The following is a 25,287-nucleotide window of genomic DNA, read 5'->3' as shown; positions in this document are numbered from 1 at the left end:
AGCTGAGCGCGCCAGCGACCGAGTTTAACACGGCTCAGACTCATTCGTAGCGCGAGGGTGCTCCGTCGCCCGCCGCTCGACGGCCGAGTCCGCGGTCTACACGCGTCCGGTGTTTACCCGTGTACCCGTTTGGCACCCAAAAGAGAACTCCACCCAAAACAACAACCTTCCCCAGCCCTCAGTCAATTAACCACCTGTTCCTTTTTTAAGTAATCCTGAAGATATATCTCAAGATATGTTCACACAAAACTACTACTACTGTAATTGAGATGCAACTGCGTGTAGGAAGCAAACTGAACCCAGGCTTCCATCATCCTTTTTCTCATCTTACGACAAAAGAAAATGACAGGTGGTTTTATGTACACAGGAAATGCAAAGGTAGATCGACACCAAAGCGTAAATCATCTACTGCTACTCCTAATTGGCTAACAATCCATTTGCACACCAGGAGTCAACAGCCTGCCTGCCGATGCCAAAGCAACCAGACACCAACGGCACAGCAAGAAACCCAAGAAAGAAGCAACAGGACCAGGCAAAAGCAGGGGACGGGGACGGGCTGGGCTAATCGGGCACGGCGGCGGGCGGGCGTCGGGCCGACCGGTCGGTGGCCGATCAGTAGGAGTAGGCGGTCCTGTGCACGGAGCGGTCGCGGAGCATGCCGCGGTACAGAGCCTCCCGGTTCGCCGGCATCCGGTGGTCCGATCCCGTCACGCTTCCCCTGCACGTCGGCTCGGCCGCTGCCGGCGCCGGCGGGGGCGCGGAGGAGGACCTGGCCACGGGGGGCTCGCCCTCATTGTCGATGACGCCCTCCGCGAAGCGCACCCGCTTCTCCCCCTTCCGCCGCAGCTTCCCACCGCGCGGGCGCTTCTCTGTTACGCCAAGAATCAAGGAAGCTCCGTCAGGATCCCGTGCACAGAGAAGAAGATGAAGAAGAAACGTCACGAGATCAGCAGTGGCCTACCTGGGGAGGAGGAGGGGGAGGAGAGGCATGGACGAAGGGACGCGGGGTCGTCCGAAGCAGGGGCGTCGTCGTCGAGGCTGGGCTTGGCGAAGCGGCGGAGGGAGAAGAGGACGAGGGAACCGGAGAGCGCCATGGCGGTGGCTGCGGCGAGCGCGCCCATGGACGAGGAGGAGGAGGAGGAGGAGGACATGGTCGTGGTCGTGGCGGGGTGGGTGAGCGTTGAAGGCTGGCTGGCTGGCAGGTGGCTGACTTGACTCGTGGAGTCCTGGCCTGTTTTGGGTTCGGTGCAGGTTTGGATGGAGCGCCGGGGGCGGCACTGCTGTGCTATATAGGGCGAGGAGGGCCGCATGTCTGCGGGAGACGGGTCGCGGTTTTTGGACTCAACACAACACCTCCGTTCCGAACTGTTTTCAAAATAAAAATATCTCCGTTTCGAACTGTTTCCAAAATAATAATCTCCGTTTCGAACTGTTTTCAAAAATAAAATCTCCGTTTCGAATTCACACGGGGTATGATCCGCTCATGACGAGAGGCGCTAATATTTTCCTTTTCTGTGACAGGAATGGGATGACGGACGCTAATACAAGTACAACGTAATAACTTCTCATACAAGACATAACGTGGGATTCGTTGTTTAAAAGAAAAAGAAAATAAACTAACGGTCTTCTTTTTTTGGATGAAAAGGGATTATTATTATTACTCAGGAGCTAGTTCATTCTTACATAGGTCAGCGATATCATCTGGACCTAAACCCAGCCACACGACGGTGCGGCATTCAGTTCTACCAAAGGAAGCAAGGTAATGGCTTATGCCATTCTGCTCTCTACATACATGCACTAGCTTAACTAATCTCCCTTCTCCCTTCTCTCATGAGCCTTTTAATCTGGTCCACAGGCATGGAGTAACAAGACCGATCTCTCTTTTCCTATGATCATGTTTAGAGCGACAAGGCAGTCTGCTTCCACTACGATAGGTTGTTACGTCCATTGTAATTGTATAAGGCAAGGTTCAGGCCGTCCATACACGCAAGCAGTTCGGCTTCTAGGGGTTCCGCACATGACCTCAGTTCTCTGCATGAGGAGAATATGATCTCGCTGTCACTATCGCGCAGAATAATACCCGCTCCAGCCGTAATAGTCGATGCACAGAACGAGCCGTTGATGTTGAGTTTTGTCCAGCCTGCAGGCGAAAGTGTCCATCGAAGTTGTGGCCCAGCTGCAACAAGAGCATGTGATGTGGGTATGGTCTGCACCACTGCATCCACCACTTGCTTACCCTTCACCGGATCTGCACTCGGGTTATTTTGTATGCCCACAAGCGAGTCGATGTAGCTGAGGAGGAAAGTTCTCGAGGCTTCGACTGGGGGCGGTTGCTTATGGTGTGTCATCTCGTTTCGTACGTGCCAGCAGCGCCACAGAGTCATCATGAGTTCCATCCTCTCCGTGTCAGGAAGGTCGCAGAGAGTTTGGGCGAGCCACTCCGAGCCCGTCCTCTGGAATGACGATGCAGCTGGAATCCTCCATCTCTCAGCCATAGCTTCGCCATAACGCCACAGCCCTCGGGCACCTACAAAAGGCATGAAACATGTCCTCCGGCTCCATAGCGCAGAGAGGGCATTGATAAGATACCTCCAGTCCTCAATGTTTTTTATTTACCCAAGTGGGCAAACAATTAGTGATCAACCGCCAGGTAAAGGTTCGAACCTTGGGAGGAGCAGGGCACCTCCAAATAAAAGCCCAAATGGCTCGTCGCCCAGCCGGTGCCCTGCTCGCCGCGACTGAAGAAGATCGAGTCGATAAGCGCTCTACGCCGAGAAGCACCCATTGAGTTCTGGACCCCATGCAAGGATGTCGTCGCCCATCCTCAGTGATGTTCTGATCTTGGCTATCTCCTATGCGTCCACAGAAAAAAATGTCTCCCAGACCACATCCATATGCCAAGCGCCATGGTTGTCCAGCATCTCACTCACCCGGCGGAGACGACAGCGACCCTGCTGTGTCATGATACGTCTCCAACGTATCTATAATTTTTGATTGTTCCATGTTGTTATATTATCAATCTTGGATGTTTTATAATCATTTTATATCATTTTCTGGTACTAACCTATTGACATAGTGCCAAGTGCCAGTTGCTGTTTTTTGCATGTTTTTTACATCGCAGAAAATCAATACCAAACGGAGTCCAAATGCAATGAAACTTTACGGAGATTTTTTATGGACCAGAAGACACCTAATGGGCCAAGGCAGCGCCTGGGGGTGCTCTGAGGGGAGCACAACCCACCAGGGCATGCCAGGAGGCCCAGACGCGCCCTGGTGGGTTGTGCCCACCTCGGGTGCCCCTCGGACCGCCTCTTTGCTCTATAAATACCCAATATTCCAGAAACCCTAGGGGGGGTCGACGAAAATCAATTCCAGCCGCTGTAGAGTCCAGAACCACCAGGTCCAATCTAGACACCATCACGGAGGGGTTCACCACTTCCACTGGTGCTTCTTCGATGATGCGTGAGTAGTTCTTTGTAGACCTTCAGATCCGTAGTTAGTAGCTAGATGGCTTCCTCTCTCTCGTTTGATTCTCAATACAATGATCTCTTGCAGATCCATATGATGTAACTCTTTTTGCGGTGTGTTTGTTGGGATCGGATGAACTTTGAGTTTATGATCAGATCTATCTTGTTATATCCATGAAAGTTATTTGAGTTTCTTTGATCTCTTATATGCATGATTGCTTATAGCCTCGTATTTCTTCTCCAATATTTGGGTTTTGTTTGGCCAACTTGATCTATTTATCTTGCAATGGGAAGAGGTGCTCTATGGTGGGTTCGATCTTACGGTGCTTGATCCTAGTGACAGAAGGGGAACCGACACGTATGTATCGTTACTACTAAGGATAAAACGATGGGGTCTATCTCTACATAGATAGATCTTGTCTACATCATGTCATCGTTTGTAGGATCGAGAAGAGGTGTCTAGAGGGGGGGTGATTAGATCCTCAACAAAGAAAAGTAGCAGTTTTTAATTTCTTTTAAGTTAAGGTGGAGTTTTAGCACAAGTTTAAACATTCACAATACATTTCAAGCAAAGATGGCAAGAGTATATGAGTAGCGGAAAATAAAGCATGCAACTTGCTAGAAAGTAAAGGGATGGGGTTGGAGTGTGCAAACGCAATTGGAGACACAGAGATTTTTGGCATGGTTCCGATAAGTGGTGGTATCGTACATCCACGTTGATGGAGACTTCAACCCACGAAGGGTCGAATGGTTGCGCGAGTCCACGGAGGGCTCCACCCACGAAGGGTACATGAAGAAGCAACCTTGTCTATCCCACCATGGCCATCGCCCACGAAGGACTTGCCTCACTTGGGTAGATCTTCACGAAGTAGGCGATCTCCTTGCCCTTACAAACTCCTTGGTTCAACTCCACAATCTTGACGGAGGCTCCCAAGTGACACCTAACCAATCTAGGAGACACCACTCTCCAAAAGGTAATAGATGGTGTGTTGATGATGAACTCCTTGCTCTTGTGCTTCAAATGATAGTCTCCCCAACACTCAACTCTCTCTCACAGATTTGGATTTGGTGGAAAGATGATTTGAGTGGAAAGCAATTTGGGGAAGGCTAGAGATCAACATTCTTGTGGTTGGAATGGGATATCTTGGTCTCAACACATGAGTAGGTGGTTCTCTTTCAGAAAATGTATGCTGTAAGTGTAGGCACATTCTGATGGCTCTCCTGACAAATGGAGGATAGGTATATATAGCCTCCACACAAAATCTAGCCGTTACACACAATTCACAAAACTCGGTGGGACCGAATCGAGAAACTCGGTCAGACCAATTTAGTTCAAAATGTGAACGTTAGGATTTTCGGTGGGACCGATATGATCAACTCGGTGGGACCGATGTGCTAGGGTTAGGGTAAAACCTCAACTCGGTTTGACCGATTACATACTCGGTGGGACCGATTTTGGTAATAAGCAAAATAGAGAGTTGGTCAAGCAAAGTCAGTGGGACCGATTACATATCTCGGTGAGATCGAAATGATTGCAACAGGCAACAGAGAGTTTGCAAGCCCATCTTGGTGAGACCAAGATCCCATCGGTGAGACCGAATTGATTAGGGTTTCTGGCAGTGGCTATGTCAAATGGACTCGGTGGCGCCGGATAGATCAAATCAGTGGGGCTGAGTTTGACTTTAGGTTTGGGACAAATGTGGATATGAGAAAGTGATTGAGGGCTTTTGGAGCATATCACTAAGCACTTTGAGCAAGCAAGCCATTAAGCAACACTTCATCCCCTTTTAATAGTATTGGCTTTCCTATGGACTCAATGTGATATTGGATCACTAAAATGGAAATGTAGAGTCTCGAGCTTTAGCCAATCCTTGTCCTTAGCTTCTTGAAGGGGTTCCACATTCTCTTGTCCATGCCACTCCACTGTTGAACTTATCTGAAATATACTAGATAGAAGTATTAGTCCAACAAGAGACATGTTGACATTAATTACCAAAATCACCCAGGGAGCACTTGTGCTTTCAATCTCCCCCTTTTTGGTAATTGATGCCAACATACATCAAAACGTTAGATAAAGATATGAAGAATAACAAGTAAAGCTTTGGAAAAACATGTAACATGCATAGGCCCCCCTACATGTATTCAATCATGTAAATATGGAATGTAAGAGCATGTGAATGCATAATCATGACAGAGCAAGCAATGAGTTACATGTATCTTGGCTATATGCATCAGAGCAAATAATATGAATATAGGAAGTGTACCTCCATGTTCATGCTTCCTTCTTGCAAACAATGTGTACAGTACTAGGAAATCATCATGCACATGAGTGTGATGCATATACTTACCTTGTGGTCTTGAGGAAGCTTTGGAAGAGATGAACCTGAGTAAACAAGGTTAGATAACAAAGAAACATCTACTAAACAGAGCAAGAACACTAAACCACAAGAGTACCAAGATTGGGATGACATGTAGAGAGTGAGTACTAGGTACTCTATGTGATATAGACATGTCCCCAAAGAGTAAATATATGCAATGAATTCGAAGATTTCCTTCCCTTAGATGTCTTTCCCTCCTGAATCTTATATGGAAAATGGGAGAAGATAGGGAAAAGAAAATCAGAGCAAAACAAGAAAAACATAACAACACAGTCATAACACATACTAACATGCCTTTCCCCTCTTAAAGACATGTGACTTCTCTCCCCTTGAATACCAGGCATTTGGGGTCTCTCTCCCTTTGATGTGATTAAGATTTGATGTGATCTCTCTCCCCCTTTGACATCAATTTCCAAGAAGGGTCTACTGGAATGTGAGTCGAAAAGGGTTTGGTCCTTGAGTCACAAAACATAGCAGCATATAGAATGTGATGCAGTTAGAGGACAAGAATCATTGAGTGGAGCTGGAACAAATATGCAGGATACAAATGGCAAAGTGTCTCCTCAGCATTGAAATCGGTAATACCGAGTTGTTTTCTTCGGTGGCACCAAAATGATTCGGTTTGACCGAAGGAGACAAACCAGTGTATCCGAGTTCAATAGAGAGAGAACAATTTTCATCTCAGCTCACTAGGCAAATAAGATCTCACAAAGATTTGCAAGGAATTGACTGAAATATTTGCAATGAATTGGATGTAGGGAATGCAGAAACGAACAGAGAAATTAAAGAAATCTAGATGAAGTTTTTTGATTAAAGAAGGGGAACAAATATGCAAGATACAAATGCAAGAACTCAGAGAAACACTAGAGAACTTCATCTAGAATTCGTCGGTGACAAAGTCACCTATGTTAGAGTATATTGACTAAGGAGTCAAGTGAGAACACTTGATTGTAAGTCATACTCATCGTTTAAGTTCAAAATGGGGTTACCATTTTTCGTTTAAGAATTTTGATGTATTCACATCTTGTTGAGCTGCTTTGACCCATGACTTGGGGTAAAGCTTCTCTAAGATGGAATAACATACCTTGGGTGGTGGTGTATATCTTGATCATGTAGTTGAACTTGTCTGGGATGCTCAAGGTTGATGTAGCTCATCAAGAGTTGGGAGCACCACTTGTAGTTTTGAGTTCATCTACCTACATGGGTTAGTCTTGCAAGGAAGAGCACTTGTGTATCCAAAATGACAATCATGAAATTTTATACCAAAAATGAAATTTGAAATACAAAAAAATTGTCAAAGGATATGTTGAAGGATTTCATGCTTCCTTGTCTTCAACCACCATGTTGTAGAGACTTGATGATGTAGAGATTGCTCAAGATGTGAGTGTTTGCAATATCATAGATTTAGATTCATCCAAGTACCTACAAGGGTTAGATAGCACGCAAGGGTGCAAATATATCCAATACATATGATCATCATCATAAGAGAAATATCAAGGATTAGTCAAAGGCTCATGCCTTACATGTATCCAAATGGAGTTTCTACTCCAAGTTTGAAGCATCAATGATGTTCAATTCACCTCTCAAACGGCAAAATAGTTTCTCATCAAGCGGTTTGGTGAATATATCCGCCAATTGCTTATCGGTACGAACATGCTTAAGATCAATGTCCCCTTTGGCAACATGATCTCGAATGAAATGACGACGAACTTCAATATGCTTAGTTTGAGAATGTTGCACGGGATCGTGAGCAATCTTAATAGCACTTTCATTGTCACAAAGCAATGGAACATGTTTCACATAGATCCCATAGTCTTTAAGAGTTTCGGTCATCCAAAGTAATTGAGCACAATATGAACCGGTGACAATGTATTCTGCTTAGGTGGTAGATAAGGATACAGAGTTTTGTTTCTTGGAGGATCAAGACACAAGAGATCTACCAAGAAATTGACAAGTACCTGAAGTGGACTTTCTATCAACCTTGTCCCCGGCATAGACAACAAGATCAAAAGAAGACTTCTTAGGATACCAAATGCCAAAATTTGGTGTATGAATTAAGTATCTCACTATCCTTTTCACAGCCTTAAGATGACATTCTTTGGGGGCCGCTTGATATCGTGCACACATGCACATACTTAGAATAATATTGGGACGGGAGGCACATAGATATAACAATGAACCAATCATAGAGCGATAAACCTTTTGGTCAACCGGTTTGCCATCTTTAGTCAAGTCAAGATGTCCACTAGTAGGCATGGGTGTATTCATACCTTTCCATTCTTGCATGTTGAACTTCTTGAATAAGTCCTTGGTATACTTTGTTTGGGAAACAAAGGTACCCACATTAGTTTGCTTGATTTGCAAACCAAGAAAGAACTTGAGTTCACCCATCATACACATCTCAAACTTCTCCGACACCAGCTTTCTAAACTTTTCACTAGAATGAGGGTTAGTTGAACCAAATATGTTATCATCAACATAAATTTGGCACACAAATAATTCTCCATTAACCCTTTTAGTAAAATGAGTAGAATCAATTTTTCCAATCTCAAAGCCTTTTTCAATAAGGAACTTGGTCAAGAATTTATACCATGCTCTAGGAACTTGTTTAAGACCATAAAGAGCTTTGTGAAGTTTGTAAACATGATCAGGTTTCTTAGGATTAACAAAACCAGGAGGTTGTTTAACATAAACTTACTCCTCAATTTCACCATTTAGAAAGGCACTTTTAATGTCCATTTGGTACAAGGTAATATCATGGTGATTACCATAGGCAAGTAAGATGCAGATGGACTCAAGTCTAGCAACGGGGGCATATGTCTCACCATAGTCCATACCTTCGACTTGAGTGTAGTCTTGGGCAACGAGACATGCTTTGTTGTGAACGACTTGTCCATCTTCGTCTTGCTTGTTGCGAAACACCCATTTGGTACCGATGATGTTGTGGTTATTGTCGGGCTTCTCAACCAATGTCCACACTTGGTTCCTATCAAAGTTGTGTAGCTCTTCATGCATGGCATTTATCCAATTCGGATCTTCCAATGCTTCTTCAACCTTCATAGGTTCAATGCTAGAGATGAATGAATAATGTTCACAAAAAATTGCCAAACGAGTTTTAAAGCGAGTGATTCTCCCGGTTTGGATATCATTGAAGATTTGCTCGACAGGATGGTCTCGTGAAACTCTTGCTCTAACTCGTGAGAGATTTTGTTTGGGTCGGGGTGGAACATCTTATCCATCATCTTGTTCTTCTTCTTAGCCTTCTTCATTGTTGACGTTGTCGTTCTCTTATCGAGGTGGAGAAGGAGGTTGATGAGGTTCATCTTTGTGTACTTCCTCGTTCTCTTCATTTTGGTGTGTCCAACTTGTGGATGCCTTCATGTCAACTCTTGGTTCACCTTGTCGTGAGGTAGAAGCTTCCACTTGGACGGATGAGGTACTCTCCTTCACCTCCGTTGGACGAATCTTGCCAATAGAAAAGTCTTGGATTGCTTCCGAAGGGTCTTTGTCTCCTACATCAATTGGCAATTACTCTACCTGCGAGCCGTTATATTCATCAAACTTCACATCTACCGTCTCTTCAACCTTTCAGGTGAAATTGTTGTAGACACAATAAGTGTGAGAGTTTGAGCCATAACCAAGGAGGAAACCCTCATGAGATTTAGGAGAAAATTTAGAACGACGATTGAGGGAGTCCTGGATTAGGGGGTCCTCGGACAGCCGGACTATATACTTTGGCCGGACTGTTGGACTATGAAGATACAAGATTGAAGACTTCGTCCCGTGTCCGGGTGGGACTCTCCTTTGCGTGGAAGGCAAGCTTGGCAATTCGGATATGTGGATCTCCTCCCTTGTAACCGACTCTGTGTAACCCTAGCCCCCTCCGGTGTCTATATAAACCAGAGGGTTTAGTCTGTAGGACGAGAACAATCATAATCATAGGCTAGCTTCTAGGGTTTAGCCTCTACGATCTCGTGGTATATCAACTCTTGTAATACTCATATAATCAAGATCAATCAAGCAGGAAGTAGGGTATTACCTCCATTGAGAGGGCCCGAACCTGGGTAAACATTGTGTCCCCCGCCTCCCGTTACCATCCGCCTTAGACGCATAGTTCGGGACCCCCTACCCGAGATCCGCCGGTTTTGACACCGACATTGGTGCTTTCATTGAGAGTTCCACTGTGTCGTCACCATAAGGCTTGATGGCTCCTTCGATCATCGGCAATGATGCGATCCAGGGTGGGTTTTCCTCCCCGGACAGATCTTCGTATTCGGCGGCTTCGCACTAAGGGCCAACTCGCTTGGCCATCTGGAGCAGATCGAGAGCTATGCCCCTGGCTGTCAGGTCAGGTTTGGAAACTTAAACTATACTGCAGACATCCGCGGAGACTTGATCTTCGACGGATTCGAGCCCATGTCACGTGAGCCGCACAGTCAAGACGAGCATGACTTAGCTCTGCCGCCGGATGGTGTTCGAGAGATCACACCTATGGCTACTCCGGCCCTTAATCCGGAGCAGATCATGCCGTCCGAGGACGGGTGGATGGACCCCGCCACGGAAGTCGCACACTCAGCGGCGATAGAGCCGAATACTGACTTCACCCCCTATGAGACCTGTGTTGCTGGACCCTTGGATTCATCCCCGGCCACAGGCTCTGAACCGCCTGCGTCCGTGCCTATCGAATCTGATTGGGCACCGATCATGGAGTTTACCTCCATGGATATCTTTCAACACTCGCCCTTGGGCGACGTGCTAAATTCATTGAGGTCTCTCTCCTTGTCAGGAGACCCTTGACCAAACTATGTCCGGCTTGAGTGGGAAGCGGACGATGAAGAAATTCGTTCCCCACCCAGCACCCACTTAATAGCCACTGTCGATGATTTAATCGACATGCTTGATTTCGACTCTGAAGACATCGACGGTATGGACGACAATGCAGGAAAGGAATAGGAACCACCGCCCATAGGGCGCTGGACAGCCACTTCATCACACGATATATACATGGTGGATACACCCAAAGAAAACAATGACGAGGAATGGAAGGATGCAGCGAAGGACAATCCCCCCGAGAAGCAACCAAAGCAACGACGTTGGCGCCACTCCAAATCCCGCCTCAGCAAAAACAACGATAACATCGCTGGAAAGAATAATACCCCGGTCGACTCCCAAGGAAACGACAACCACATGGACCCAGCAACGGAGCAGGATGAACCAGCGGACGGCGAACATAGTATGGAGCCGCTGCCCGATCACGGCGACGCCAAGGGTAAAGCTAATCAACCTGTCTCCGGAGAGGAGAACAGTCCGGACGATGATGCACACATCATCCCGAAAAGGCACTTGGAGCAAGAGAACCTCCATAGAAGGCTTATTGCCACTGCGAGGAGTCTAAAGAAGCAGAAGCAAAGGCTTAAAGCTATGCAAAATACACTCAACAGTAGATGGAACAAAGTGCTCGACACTGAAGAAAAGTACGGTGGCAGTCGCCACACAAAGAGCTATCCAAAGCGCAAGCTGCTGCCTGAATTCGATGACGAGGCTTTAGAGCCTACACAGTCGAAAAATAAAACGGCCGATCAGCCGGATCGACCACCCCGTGGCCGCGATAGGGCGGCTAACGATGTCGAACATAAGTCAGTAAACGATTTACATGAGGACTTGCACCAAAAAGCTGGTCTGACCAGGTCCATCTACGGATCTAGGAAGTGCGCTCCGGCACATAATCAAAATCGAACACTACAACCGTCAGAACGCCATGACACATCCAAATACAGGGGTGCTGCGCACCCCCTATGCTTCACCGATGAGGTGCTGGATCACGAATTTCCCGAGGGATTCAAACCGGTGAACATAGAGGCATATGACGGAACGACAAACCCTGGGGTCTGGATCAAGGACTTTATCCTCTATATCCACATGGCTCGCGGAGATGATCTCCACGCCATCAAATACTTGCCCCTCAAGTTGAAAGGACCAGCTCGACACTGGCTGAAGAGCCTCCCCGAAAACTCAATTGGAAGTTGGGAAGATCTTGAGGATGCTTTTAGGGCTAATTTTCAAGGGACCTATGTCCGACCTCCGGATGCAGACGATTTAATTCACATAATTTAACAGCCCGGAGAGTCAGCCCGAAAGCTTTGGAACATATTCCTCACTTAGAAGAATCAAATTGTCGATTGCCCGGACACCTGATACGTCCATTTTGCATCATGCTTTTATATCGATATTTATTGCATTATGGGTTGTTATTTCACATTATGTCACAATACTTATGGCTATTCTCTCTTATTTTACAAGGTTTACATAAGAAGGGAGAATGCCGACAGCTGGAATTCTGGGCTGGAAAAGGAGTAAATATTAGAGACCTATTCTGCACAACTCCAAAAGTCCTGAAACTCCACGGAACACCTTATAATAAATAATGAAAAATCCTCGCCAAAGATGAAGACCAGGGGGGCCACACCCTTCTCACGAGGGTGGGGGCACCCCCCTAGGGCACGCCCCCTACCTCGTGAGCCCCCTGGTGGCTCTCCGATGACCATCTTCTCCTATATGAAGTCTTTCGTCGAGAAAAAAAAGAAGAAGCAACCTTTCGGGACGAAACTCTGCCGCCACGAGGCGGAACCTTGGCGGATCCAATCTAGAGCTCCGGCAGAGCTGTTCTGCCGGGGAAACTTCCCTCCCGGAGGGGGAAATCATCGCCATCATCATCACCAACGCTCCTCTCATCGGGAGAGGGCAATCTCCATCAACATTTTCATCAGCACCATCTCATCTCAAAACCCTAGTTCATCTCTTGTATCCGATTCTTGTCTTCAAGTCCGGGATTGGTGCTAGTAGGTTTCTAGTAGTGTTAATTACTCCTTGTAGTTGATGCTAGTTGGTTTAATTGGTGGAAGATCATATGTTCAAATCCTTTATGCATATTAATACCCCTCTGATTATGAACATGTTTATGCTTTGTGAGTAGTTACGTTTGTTCCTGAGGACAAGGGAGAAGTCTTGCTATTAGTAGTCATGTGAATTTGGTATTCGTTCGATATTTTGATGAGATGTATGTTGTCTAGCCTCTAGTGGTGTTATGTGAACGTCGACTACATAACACTTCACCATTATTTGGGCCTAGAGGAGGGCATTGGGAAGTAATAAGTAGATGATGGGTTGATAGAGTGAGAGAAGCTTAAACCCTAGTTTATGTGTTGCTTCATAAGGGGCTGATTTGGATCCATATGTTTCATGCTATGGTTAGGTTTACCTTAATACTTTTGTTGTAGTTGTGGATGCTTGCAATAGAGGTTAATCATAAGCGGGGTGCTTGTTCAAGTAAGAATAGCACCCAAGCACCGGTCCACCCACATATCAAATTATCAAAGTACCGAACGCGAATCATATGAACGTGATGAAAACTAGCTTGATGATATTCCCATGTGTCCTCGAGAGTGCTTTTCCTTATATAAGAGTTTGTCCAGGCTTGTCCTTTGCTACAAAAAGGATTGGGCCACCTTGCTGCACTTTATTTACTGTTGTTACTTGTTGCTCGTTATAAATTATCTCATTACAAAACTATCTGTTACCACTTATTTCAGTACTTGCAGAGAATACCTTGCTGAAAACCGTTTATCATTTCCTTCTGCTCCTCATTGGGTTCGGCACTCTTACTTATCGAAAGGACTACGATATATCCCATATACTTGTGGGTCATCAACGCCAAAGCCTTAGCGGCTTTCAAACACAGTGTCCGGGATGAATGGCTCGCCAGACTCCTCGGCCAGGAAAAACCGAGGACAATGATAGCCCTAACAAGCCTGATGACCCGCTTTTGCGCGGGAGAAGAAAGTTGGCTGGCCCGTAGTGGCACCAGCAACCCAGGCACATCTGAAGTCAGGGATGGCAACGGAAAACCACGCGCAATAAAAGCAAGCGTCGAAACAATGAAGACAGCCCAGACAACACGGCGGTAAACACCGGATTCAGGGGCTCTCGACCCGGTCAACGGAAAAATCCATTGAAAGGCAGGAGAGATGGACCGTCCAACCTAAACAAGATTCTAGATAGATTGTGTCAGATTCATGGCACCTCCGATAAACCTGCAACCCACACCAACAGAGAATGTTGGGTCTTCAAGCAGGCCAGCAAGCTAAACGCCGAACACAAAGGGAGAGAGACACCAAGCGAATACGAGGATGAGCCTCGCCAGCCGAACACTGGGGGACAGAAAAAATTCCCACCAGAGGTCAAAACAGTGAACATGATTCACGTAACGAAAAGGTGGAGCAAACGCGCACTCCGAGACGTATGCGACGTGGAGCCCGTCACCCCAAGTTCAACCCCTGGACGGCCTGCCCAATCACTTTTGATCGCAAGGATCACCCGACTAGTATCTGGCACGGAGGATCGGCTGCCTTGGTACTAGACCCAATAATTGACGGATACCATCTCACCCAAGTCCTTATGGACGGTGGTAGTAGTCTTAATCTGATATATCAGGACACAGTCTGCAAAATGGGGATAGACCCAACAAGAATCAGCCAAAGCAATACTACCTTTAAAGGAGTAATACCAGGCCTAGTGGCCCACTACACGGGCTCTCTAGTACTAGAGGTTGTATTCGGTTCTCCCGAAAACTTCTGAAGTGAAAAGTTAACCTTCAACATCGCTCCATTCCGAAGCGGCTATCAAGCACTACTCGGAAGAACGGCCTTCGCTCGTTTTGATGCAATACCGCATTACGCTTATCTCAAGCTTAAGATGCCCAGTCCACGTGGCATCATCATAGTTAGCGGAAACACTGAGCGTTCCTTACGTGCGGAAGAATGTGTGGCGGCTTTAGCAGCCAAACACTGAGCGACCTCTACAACCAGAATAAATGATCGGTCGTCAAGACACGGACACGGCTAGACGAGTCCGGCTCACCACTAGCTGTACCATCTCAGATAAATGATACGTCTCCAACGTATCTATAATTTTTGATTGCTCCATGCTATATTATCTACTATTTTGGACTATATTGGGCTTTATTTTCCACTTTTATATTATTTTTGGGACTAACCTATTAACCGGAGGCCCAGCCCAGAATTGCTATTTTTTTGCCTATTTCAGTGTTTCGGATAAACGGAATATCAAACGGAGTCCAAACAGAATAAAATCTTCGGGAACGTGATTTTCTCACCGAACGTGATCCAGGAGACTTGGACCCTGCTCCAAGGAACAAAAGAGGCGGTCATGAGGGTGGGGGGCGCGCCCCCTACCTCGTGGGCCCCTCGCTGCTCCTTCGGCGTACTTCTTCCTCCTATATATACACACGTACCCCCAAACGATCAGATGAGGATCCAAAAACCTAATTCCACCGCCGCAACTTTCTGTATCCACGAGATCTCATCTTGGGGCCTGTTCCGGAGCTCCGCCGGAAGAGGGCCGTCATCACGGAGGGCTTCTACATCATTATAGCCTCTCCGATGAAGTGTGAGTAGTTTACCTCAGACCTTCGGGTCCATAGTTAGTAGCTAGATGGCTTCTTCTCTCTCTTTGAATCTCAATAAAAAGTTCTCCCCCTCTCTTGTGGAGATCTATTGATGTAATCTTCTTTTTGCGGTGTGTTTGTTGAGAACGATGAATTGTGGGTTTATGATCAAGTCTATCTATGAATAATATTTGAATCTTCTCTGAATTCTTTTATGTATGATTGGTTATCTTTGCAAGTCTCTTCGAATTATCCGTTTGGTTTGGCCAACTAGATTGGTAGTTCTTGCCATGGGAGAAGTGCTTAGCTTTGGGTTCGATCTTGCGGTGTCCTTACCCAGTGACAGAAGGGGTAGCAAGGCACGTATTGTATCGTTGCCATCGAGGATAACAAGATGGGGTTTATTTCATATTGCATGAATTTATCTCTCTACATCATGTCATATTGCTTAAGGCGTTACTCTGTTTTTAACTTAATACTCTAGATGCATGTTGGATAGCGGTCGATGAGTGGAGTAATAGTAGTAGATGCAGAATCATTTCAATCTACTTGTCACGGACATGATGCCTATATACATGACCATGCCTAGATATTCTCATAACTATGCTCAATTCTGTCAATTGCTCAAAGTTATTTGTTCACCCACCGTAGAATACTTATGCTCTTGAGAGAAGCCACTAGTGAAACCTATGGCCCCCGGGTCTATTCTCATCATATTAATCTCCATCACTTTAATCTTTCTTTGTTTTTTTACTTTGATTTTACTTTTTACTTTGCATCTTTATACCAAAAATATTATATCTATCAGATCTCACTCTCGTAAGTGACCGTGAAGGGATTGACAACCCCTAATCGCGTTGGTTGCGAGTAGCTATCGCTTTGTGCAGGTACGAGGGACTTGAGCGTGGGCTCCTACTGGATTGATACCTTGGTTCTCAAAAACTGAGGGAAATACTTACGCTACTCTGCTGCATCATCCCTTCCTCTTCGAAGAAAACCAACGCAATCTCAAGACGTAGCAAGAAGGATTTCTGGCGCCATTGTCGGGGAGTCTACGCAAAAAGTCAACATACCAAGTACCCATCACAATCCCTATCTCCCGCATTACATTATTTGCCATTTGCCTCTTGTTTTCCTCTCCCCCCAATTCACCCTTGCCGTTTTATTCGCCCTCTCTCTCTATCCTCCCTCCCTATTTGCCTCTTTTTGCCCGCTTGCTTTTTGTTTGCCCGTGTGTTAGATTGCTTGTTTGTCGCGATGGCTCAAGATAGTACTAAATTGTGTGACTTCACCAATACCAATAATAATGATTTCCTTAGCACTCCGATTGCTCCTCTTACCGATGATGAATCTTGTGAATTAATACTGCTTTGTTGAATCTTGTTATGAAAGATTAATTCGCCGGCCTTCCTAGTGAAGATGCCGCTACTCATCTGAATAGCTTCGTTGATTTATGTGATATGCAAAAGAAAAAAGATGTCAATAATGATGTCGTTAAATTGAAGCTATTTCCTTTTTCGCTTAGAGATCGTGCTAAAGCTTGGTTTTCGTCTTTGCCTAAGAATAGTATTGATTCATGGAACAAGTGCAAAGATGCTTTTATCTCTAAGTATTTTCCTCCCGCTAAGATCATCTCTCTTAGAAACGATATTATGAACTTTAAACAACTTGATCATGAACATGTTGCACAAGCTTGGGAGAGAATGAAATTAATGATACGTAATTGCCCTACTCATGGTTTGAATTTGTGGATGATTATACAAAAATTTTATGCCGGATTGAATTTTGCTTCTAGAAATCTTTTAGATTCGGCCGCGGGAGGCACTTTAATGGAAATCACTTTAGGGTATGCTACTAAACTCCTAGATAATATTATGGTTAATTATTCTCAATGGCATACTGAAAGATCTTCTAATAAAAAAGTGCATGCGATAGAAGAAATCAATGTGTTGAGTGGAAAGATGGATGAACTTATGAAATTATTTGCTACTAAGAGTGTTTCTTCTGATCCTAATGATATGCCTTTGTCTACTTTGATTGAGAATAACAATGTATCTATGGATGTGAATTTTGTTGGTAGGAATAATTTTGGTAACAACACTTATAGAGGGAATTTTAATCCTAGGCCATATCCTAGTAATCCTTCTAATAATTATGGTAATTCCTACAACAACTCTTATGGAAATTATAATAAGATGCCCTCTGAATTTGAGAATAGTGTTAAAGAGTTTATGAATTCACAAAATAATTTTAATGCTTTGCTTGAGGAGAAATTGCTTAAAGTTGATGATTTGGCTAGAAACGTGGATAGAATTTCTCTTGAGGTTGATTCTTTAAAGCTTAGATCTATTCCTCCTAAACATGATATCAATGAGTCTCTCAAAGCCATGAGAATTTCCATTGATGAGTGCAAGGAAAGAACCGCTAGGATGCGTGCTTCCAAAGATGCCTTTATTAAAGCGTGTTCCTCCAATTCCTATGAAAATCAAGATGAAGATCTAAAAGTTATTGATGTGTCTCCTATTAAATCTTTGTTTTGCAATATGAATCTTGATGAAACTGAATATGATCTTCTAAAAATTCGGAGTATTTAGATCTTAGTGATGAAATTGACGAAAGTGGGATTGAAAGAAATAAAAATCTTGATGTTGCTAAACCCACTATGAAAGTTTCTTTTTAATTGATTGTATTTCCTTGTTGCAATCCGTGCTAAATTCTCCACATGCTTATAGTCAAAATAAAGTCTTCACCGAACATATTGTTGATGCCTTGATGCAATCTTATGAAGAAAAACTTGAGTTGAAAGTTTCTATCCCTAGAAAACTCTATGATGAGTGGGAACAAACTATTAAAATTAAAATTAAAGATCATGAGTTTTATGCTTTGTGTGATTTGGGTGCTAGTGTCTCTACTATTCCCAAGACTTTGTGTGATTTACTAGATTTCCGTAATTTTGATGATTGCTCTCTAAACTTGCATCTTGCGGATTCCACTATTAAGAAACCTAGAGGAAGGATTAATGATGTTCTTATTGTTGCAAATAGGAATTATGTGCCCGTAGATTTCATTGTTCTTGATATAGATTGCAATCCTTCTTGCCCTATTATTCTTGGTAGACCTTTCCTCAGAACGGTTGGTGCGATTATTGATATGAAGGAAGGGAATATTAGATTTCAATTTCCATTAAAAAAGGGCATGGAACACTTTCCAAGAAATAAAATAAAATTACCATATGAAACTATCATGAGAGCCACCTATGGATTGCCTACCAAAGATGGCAATACCTAGATCTATCCCCGCTTTTATGCCTAGCTAGGGGCGTTAAACGATAGCGCTTGTTGGGAGGCAACCCAATTTTATTTTTATTCCTTGATTTTTGCTCCTGCTTAGTAATAAATAAATTATTTAGCCTCTGTTTTTGTTGTGTTTTTTGTGTTTAATTAGTGTTTGTGCCAAGTAGAACCGTTGGGAAGACTTGGGGAAAGTCTTGTTGAACTTGCTGTAAAAAACAGAAACTTTAGCGCTCACGAGAACTGCTGTAATTTTTATTTGAAGTGTGCTATTTAGTTAATTATTTTTTAAGATGATTAATAGATAAATTCCTCACATCCAGCAATTTATTTTAGAATTTTTGGGGTTCCAGATCTTGCGCTAGCTACAGATTACTACAGACTGTTCTGTTTTTGACAGATTCTGTTTTTCGTGTGTTGTTTGCTTATTTTGATGAATCTATGGCTATTAAAATAGTTTATAATCCATAGAGAAGTTGGAATAAAGTAGATTTAACACCAATATAAATAAATAATGAGTTCATTACAGTACCTTGAAGTGGTCTTTTGTTTTCTTTCGCTAACGGAGCTCACGAGTTTTCTATTTTGAGTTTTGTGTTGTGAAGTTTTCAAGTTTTGGGTGAATTTTTTTGATGGATCATGGAACAAGGAGTGGCAAGAGCCTAAGATTGGAGATTCCCATGGCACCCCCAAGATAATCCAAGGACACCAAAATGTCAAAGCTTGGGGATGCCCCGGAAGGCATCCCCTCTTTCGTCCACTTCCAACGGTAATTTACTTGGAGCTATATTTTTATTCACCAACATGATATGTGTTTTGCTTGGAGCGTCTTGTATTATTTGTGTCTTTGTGTCTTAGTATGCCACAATCATCCTTGCTGTACACACCTTTTGAGAGAGCCATACATGAATTAAAATTTGATAGAATACTCTATGTGCTTCACTTATATCTTTTGAGCTAGATAAGTTTGCTCTATGTGCTTCACTTATATCTTTTTGAGCTAAGTAGTTTTGCTCTATGTGCTTCACTTATATCTTTTGAGCTAGATAATTTTGCTCTATGTGATTCACTTAGATCTTTTATAGCATGATGGTGGATTTGTTTTAAAGAAACTATTGATCTCTCATGCTTCACTTAAATTATTTTGAGAGTATTAATAGCATGGTAATTTGCTTAATAATAATATGCTTGGTATTCAAGATTTGTGAAACTTTCTTTTGAGTGTGTTGAATACTAAGAAAAGATTGAAGCATGATAATTGTTTTGAGATATGGAGGTGATAATATTAAAGTCATGCTAGTTGAGTAGTTGTGAATTTAAAGAATACTTGTGTTAAAGTTTGTGATCCCGTAGCATGCACGTATGGTGAACCATTATGTGACAAAGTCGGAGCATGATTTATTTATTGATTGTCTTCCTTATGAGTGGCGGTCGAGGATGAGAGATGGTCTTTTCCTACCAATCTATCCCCCTAGGAGCATGCGTGTAATACTTTGCTTTGATAACTTCTAGATTTTTGCAATAAGTATATGAGTTCTTTATGACTAATGTTGAGTCCATGGATTATACGCACTTTTCTCACCCTTCCACCTTTGCTAGCCTCTCTAATACCGCGCACCTTTCGCCGGTATCATACACCTACCATATACCTTCCTCAAAACTGCCGCCATACCTACCTATTATGGCATTTCCATAGCCATTCCGAGATATATTGCCATGCAACTTTCCACCACCTAGTTCATCATGACACACTCCATCATTGTCATATTGCATATCCCGGTACACCACCGGATGCATTCATATAGAGTCATATTTTGTTCTAAGTATTGAGTTGTAAGAAAAATAAAAGTGTGATGATCATCATTATTAGAGCATTGTCCCAGTGAGGAAAGAATGATCGAGACTATGATTCCCCCATAAGTCCTGATGAGACTCCGGACGAAAAAAGAGAGGCCAAAGAAGCCCAAATAAAAAAAGAGGCCATAATAAAAACGAGAAAAGGCCCAAACAAAAAATATATAAATAAAAAAATGAGAGAAAAATAGAGAAGGGACAATGTTAGTATCCTTTTACGACACTTGTGCTTCAAAGTAGCACCATGATCTTCATAGTAGAGAGTCTCTCATGTTATCACTTTCATATACTAGTATGAAATTTTCATTATAGAACTTGGCTTGTATATTCCAATGATGGGCTTCCTCAAATTGCCCTAGGTCTTCATGAGCAAGCAAGTTGGATGCACACGCACTTAGTTTCTTTTTGAGCTTTCATATACTTATAGCTCTAGTGCATCTGTTGCATGGCAATCCCTACTCACTCACATTGATATCTATTGATGGGCATCTCCATAGCCCGTTAATACACCTAGTTGATGTGAGACTACCTTCTCCTTTTTGTCTTCTCCACAACCACCATTCTATTCCACCTATAGTGTTATATCCATGGCTCACGCTCATGTATTGCGTGAAGATTGAAAAAGTTCTGAAAAAGTTAGAGTATGAAACAATTGCTTGGCTTTTCATCGGGGTTGTGCATGATTTAAATACTTTGTGTGGTGAAGATGGAGCATAGCCAGACTATATGATTTTGTAGGTATAACTTTCTTTGGCCATGTTATTTTGAGAAGACATAATTGCTTTGTTAGTATGCTTGAAGTATTATTATTTTTATGTCAATATAAACTTTTGTCTTGAATCTTTCTAATCTGAATATTCATACCACAATTAAGAAGATTTGCATTGAAATTATGCCAAGTAGCACTCCGCATCAAAAATTCTCTTTCTATCATTTACCTACTCGAGGACGAGCAGGAATTAAGCTTGGGGATGCCTGATACGTCTCCAACATATCTATAATTTTTGATTGCTTCATGCTATATTATCTACTGTTTTGGTCTATATTGGGCTTTCTTTTCCACTTTTATATTATTTTTGGGACTAACCTATTAACCAGAGGCCCAGCCCAGAATTGCTGTTTTTGCCTACTTTAGTGTTTCGGATAAACGGAATATCAAACGGAGTCCAAACGGAATAAAATCTCCGGGAACATGATTTCTCACCAAACGTGATCCAGGAGACTTGGACCCTGCTCCAAGGAACAAAAGAGGCGGTCACGAGGGTGGGGGGCGCCCCCCTAGGGCGCGCCCCCTGCCTCATGGGCCCCTCATTGCTCCTCCGGCGTACTTCTTCCTCCTATATATACACACGTACCCCCAAACGACCAGAGGAGGAGCCAAAAACCTAATTCCACTGCCGCAACTTTCTGTATCCACGAGATCCCATCTTGGGGCCTGTTCCGGAGCTCCGCCGGAAGAGGGTCGTCATCACGGAGGGCTTCTACATCATCCTAGCCTCTGCGATGAAGTGTGAGTAGTTTACCTCAGACCTTCGGGTCCATAGTTAGTATCTAGATGGCTTCTTCTCTCTCTTTGAATCTCAATACAAAGTTCTCCCCCTCTCTTGTGGAGATCTATTCGATGTAATCTTCTTTTTGCGGTGTGTTTGTTGAGACCGATGAATTGTGGGTTTATGATCAAGTCTATCTATGAATAATATTTGAATCTTCTCTAAATTCTTTTATGTATGATTGGTTATCTTTGCAAGTCTCTTCGAATTATCCGTTTGGATTGGCCAACTAGATTGGTAGTTCTTGCCATGGGAGAAGTGCTTAGCTTTGGGTTCGATCTTGCGGAATCCTTACCCAATGACAGAAGGGGCAGCAAGGCACATATTGTATCGTTGCCATCGAGGATAACAAGATGGGGTTTATTTCATATTGCATGAATTTATCTCTCTACATCATGTCATCTTGCTTAAGGCGTTACTCTGTTTTTAACTTAATACTCTAGATGCATGCTGGATAGCGGTCGATGAGTGGAGTAATAGTAGTAGATGCAGAATCGTTTCGATCTACTTGTCACGGGCGTGATGCCTATATACATGATCATGCCTAGATATTCTCATAACTATGCTCAATTCTGTCAATTGCTCAATAGTAATTTGTTCACCCACCATAGAATACTTATGCTCTTGAGAGAAGTCACTAGTTAAACCTATGGCCCCCGTGTCTATTCTCATCATATTAATATCCATCACTTTAATCTTGCTTTGCTTTTTTACTTTGCTTTTACTTTTTACTTTGCATCTTTATACCAAAAATACCAAAAATATCATATCTATCAGATCTCACTCTCATAAGTGACCGTGAAGGGATTGACAACCCCTAATCTCATTGGTTGCGAGTAGCTATCGCTTTGTGCAGGTACGAGGGACTTGAGCGTGGGCTCCTACTGGATTGATACCTTGGTTCTCAAAAACTGAGGGAAATACTTACGCTACTCTGCTGCATCATCCCTTCCTCTTCGGGGAAAACCAACGCAAGCTCTAGACGTAGCAATAAACCTAAGACTGGGGTCGATGGATATACCCCCATAGGTGGTGCTAGGGGCTTCCCACATGTAAAAAGGACTATAGTTCGGCTTGACCTTTTTTAGATTGAATTTTAATGGTTTATTAAGAATAACCAATTTTTTGCACGAAAACTTTCACCTGGGTTTTTCTATCTTACAGATGATCATCGTGCTACACCCCTCCAGGATACGGCACAACAGAGACACAGACGCAGACATGCAGCAGGGCCCCGTTCAAAGGTTTCTTTTTAGATTAAGACCCTGTGTAATCCTTTTTACTGTCTCTTGTTGCTTCACACCCTCCGGATACTCAACATAACAAAGAGGGATGCTGGCGTTATTGGCATTTCATCACGTCAGACTAATGCACGTACCTGGAAATTCAGGGCTTACTATCGAGGGCGTTACTCAGCCCAGTATACGTTGTAAAGACCGAATACCTTAGGGAGTGTTCGGCGTCACGGGTTTGGCCTTATATGCATCAGCTCTGAATCATGTCTTTGGTCAATAGTTGGGTTTGCCCGGCTCCTGTGTTTTGCTACCTTATGTTCCGCTCCATCGGCTAAGGTGGCACCGAGAGAACTACTGCGATTGTGCCCTGGTTCATCTGGATGAGCACCTCAGTAGAGAAAGCCGAAAATTGACTATCATGATAAAGTGCGAGACTGGTCAACCACTCGAGGACTCAGCGGAATCTTCACGATTCCTCCGCATTAACGAAGGACCGGTTTCTCGGTCATATATTTATGCACACCGTATTCGTATAAGCGCGGAAGTACCAGGGGCTATATAGTAGCCCCACTGTCAAACTCCTATGACTAAGTGAAAGTTTTAAAGCAATATAGTCTGATTGCCTTGTTCGCCGCGCTATCACCTCCTTAATGGACCAAGACGTTGGATCAAGTGTGAATACGCGCTTTTACGAACACCCCCGCATTATATGCGTGGGGGCTGAAGCCGACGACTGCAAACTTTAAGGTTATATACATACATAAACGGCCGCACATGAGGCATCATAATACTTTCGGGCAAAAGTATAAACGCAGCCTTTATAATCCAAATAGCATTGTTTTTACAATTGGGATACATGTCACTCAAACATGATACTCTTCGAGCAGTGAGCCTCTATTAAACGAGCGCCTTCTAGAACTTCTTCAAAATAGCGCTCGACCGAGACTTGGCCTACGGCCGGACCCCGGGTTGCAATAGCGGTGGCATCCATCTCTGCCCGGTATGTATTAACACGGGCAAGAGCCATCCGCGCACCCTCTATGCATGCCGACCTCCTTACATCGTCGATATGCGGCACAACACCAAGGAATCGTTGCACTAAACTAAAACAACTATTCGGCCTTGGTCCTTCTGGCCAAAGATGATCCACGACAGACCTCATGGCAAGCCCGGACAACCTATGGAGCTCAGCCCACTCGGCCATTTGCTCATTTAACAGCAGCGAACGCGTTGGAGCACTGAACTGCGACCAGAACAACTTTTCCACTTCATGATCTTTTTGATCTTTGAAAAACGTAGTTACATCAGCAGCACTCATTGCCAAGTCCGAATACGCGTCTGCAGCACTCCATAATTGATCCAGAGGGGCATACTTCGGATCTCCGAACTTCGTCCACAACAAAAAGGGCTTCCGGCATGATATCTTCGGCTTGATGGAGCTCCTCCTTCACCGCTCTGATTTTAGAACGGGTTTCCTTGGCTGCTTCCACGGCTTTCTTCAGGTCAGCCGCTCTCGCTTGGCTTTCCTTTTCGAGAAGCTCATATCGGCTGGGGCATCTTTTAGCTCAATAGCTATCTTGGCTATTATATCTTCGCTCTTGCGATGAGCAGCATGTTCGGCTCTTAAGTCTTCGCCCGCCTTTAGGGCGGCCGCATCACTCCTCCTGGCTTGTTCCTTGGCTTGGGCAAATTCTGCCCGAAGGGTCTCCACGGCGGCAGCTCCATCTGCAGTCACAACATATTATAGATACTAGCATTATGCTCCTCTTAATATTTGTTGACCACCCGAAAATACATACCCCGTGCCTCGTCAAGCCGCTTGTTCACAAGCGCAATGTCGGCATCTGCCGCATCAAGTTGCCAGCTCAGTCCGGCAAACTCAGGAGTCCGGCCAGCCACCGGACCGTCAGCCGCCTGCACATGAAAGCAGCGCGATCATTACCTGGGACTATGATCCTCTGTTTGCCGCCTCTGGACAGCAACCAGAGTCTCAGGGGCTACTATCTGTACAGAGCACACCTAGCGTGCGCGGTACCGTCAAATTTTTTAT

At 44.0% G+C, this 25,287-nt stretch overlaps 1 protein-coding gene across 1 annotated transcript; it reads right to left on the bottom strand.

Annotated features, from left to right (window-relative positions):
• Window positions 1-264: 264 nt before the first annotated feature.
• On the bottom strand, window positions 265-1,244 carry LOC119316624. The gene is made up of 2 exons (XM_037590988.1): window positions 962-1,244; window positions 265-869 (listed from the first exon to the last, which is right to left on the bottom strand). The coding sequence occupies exons 1-2, from the start codon at window positions 1,149-1,151 to the stop codon at window positions 613-615; spliced, it is 447 nt and encodes a 148-aa protein (XP_037446885.1). The 5' UTR covers window positions 1,152-1,244; the 3' UTR covers window positions 265-612.
• Between the last annotated feature and the right edge of the window lie 24,043 nt (window positions 1,245-25,287).

Source organism: Triticum dicoccoides, chromosome 6A (assembly GCF_002162155.2).
Source record: "Triticum dicoccoides isolate Atlit2015 ecotype Zavitan chromosome 6A, WEW_v2.0, whole genome shotgun sequence".
NCBI lineage: Eukaryota > Viridiplantae > Streptophyta > Magnoliopsida > Poales > Poaceae > Triticum > Triticum dicoccoides.
Note: the sequence above shows the minus strand (reverse complement) of the source record. Positions and strands in the feature narration are given on the sequence as shown.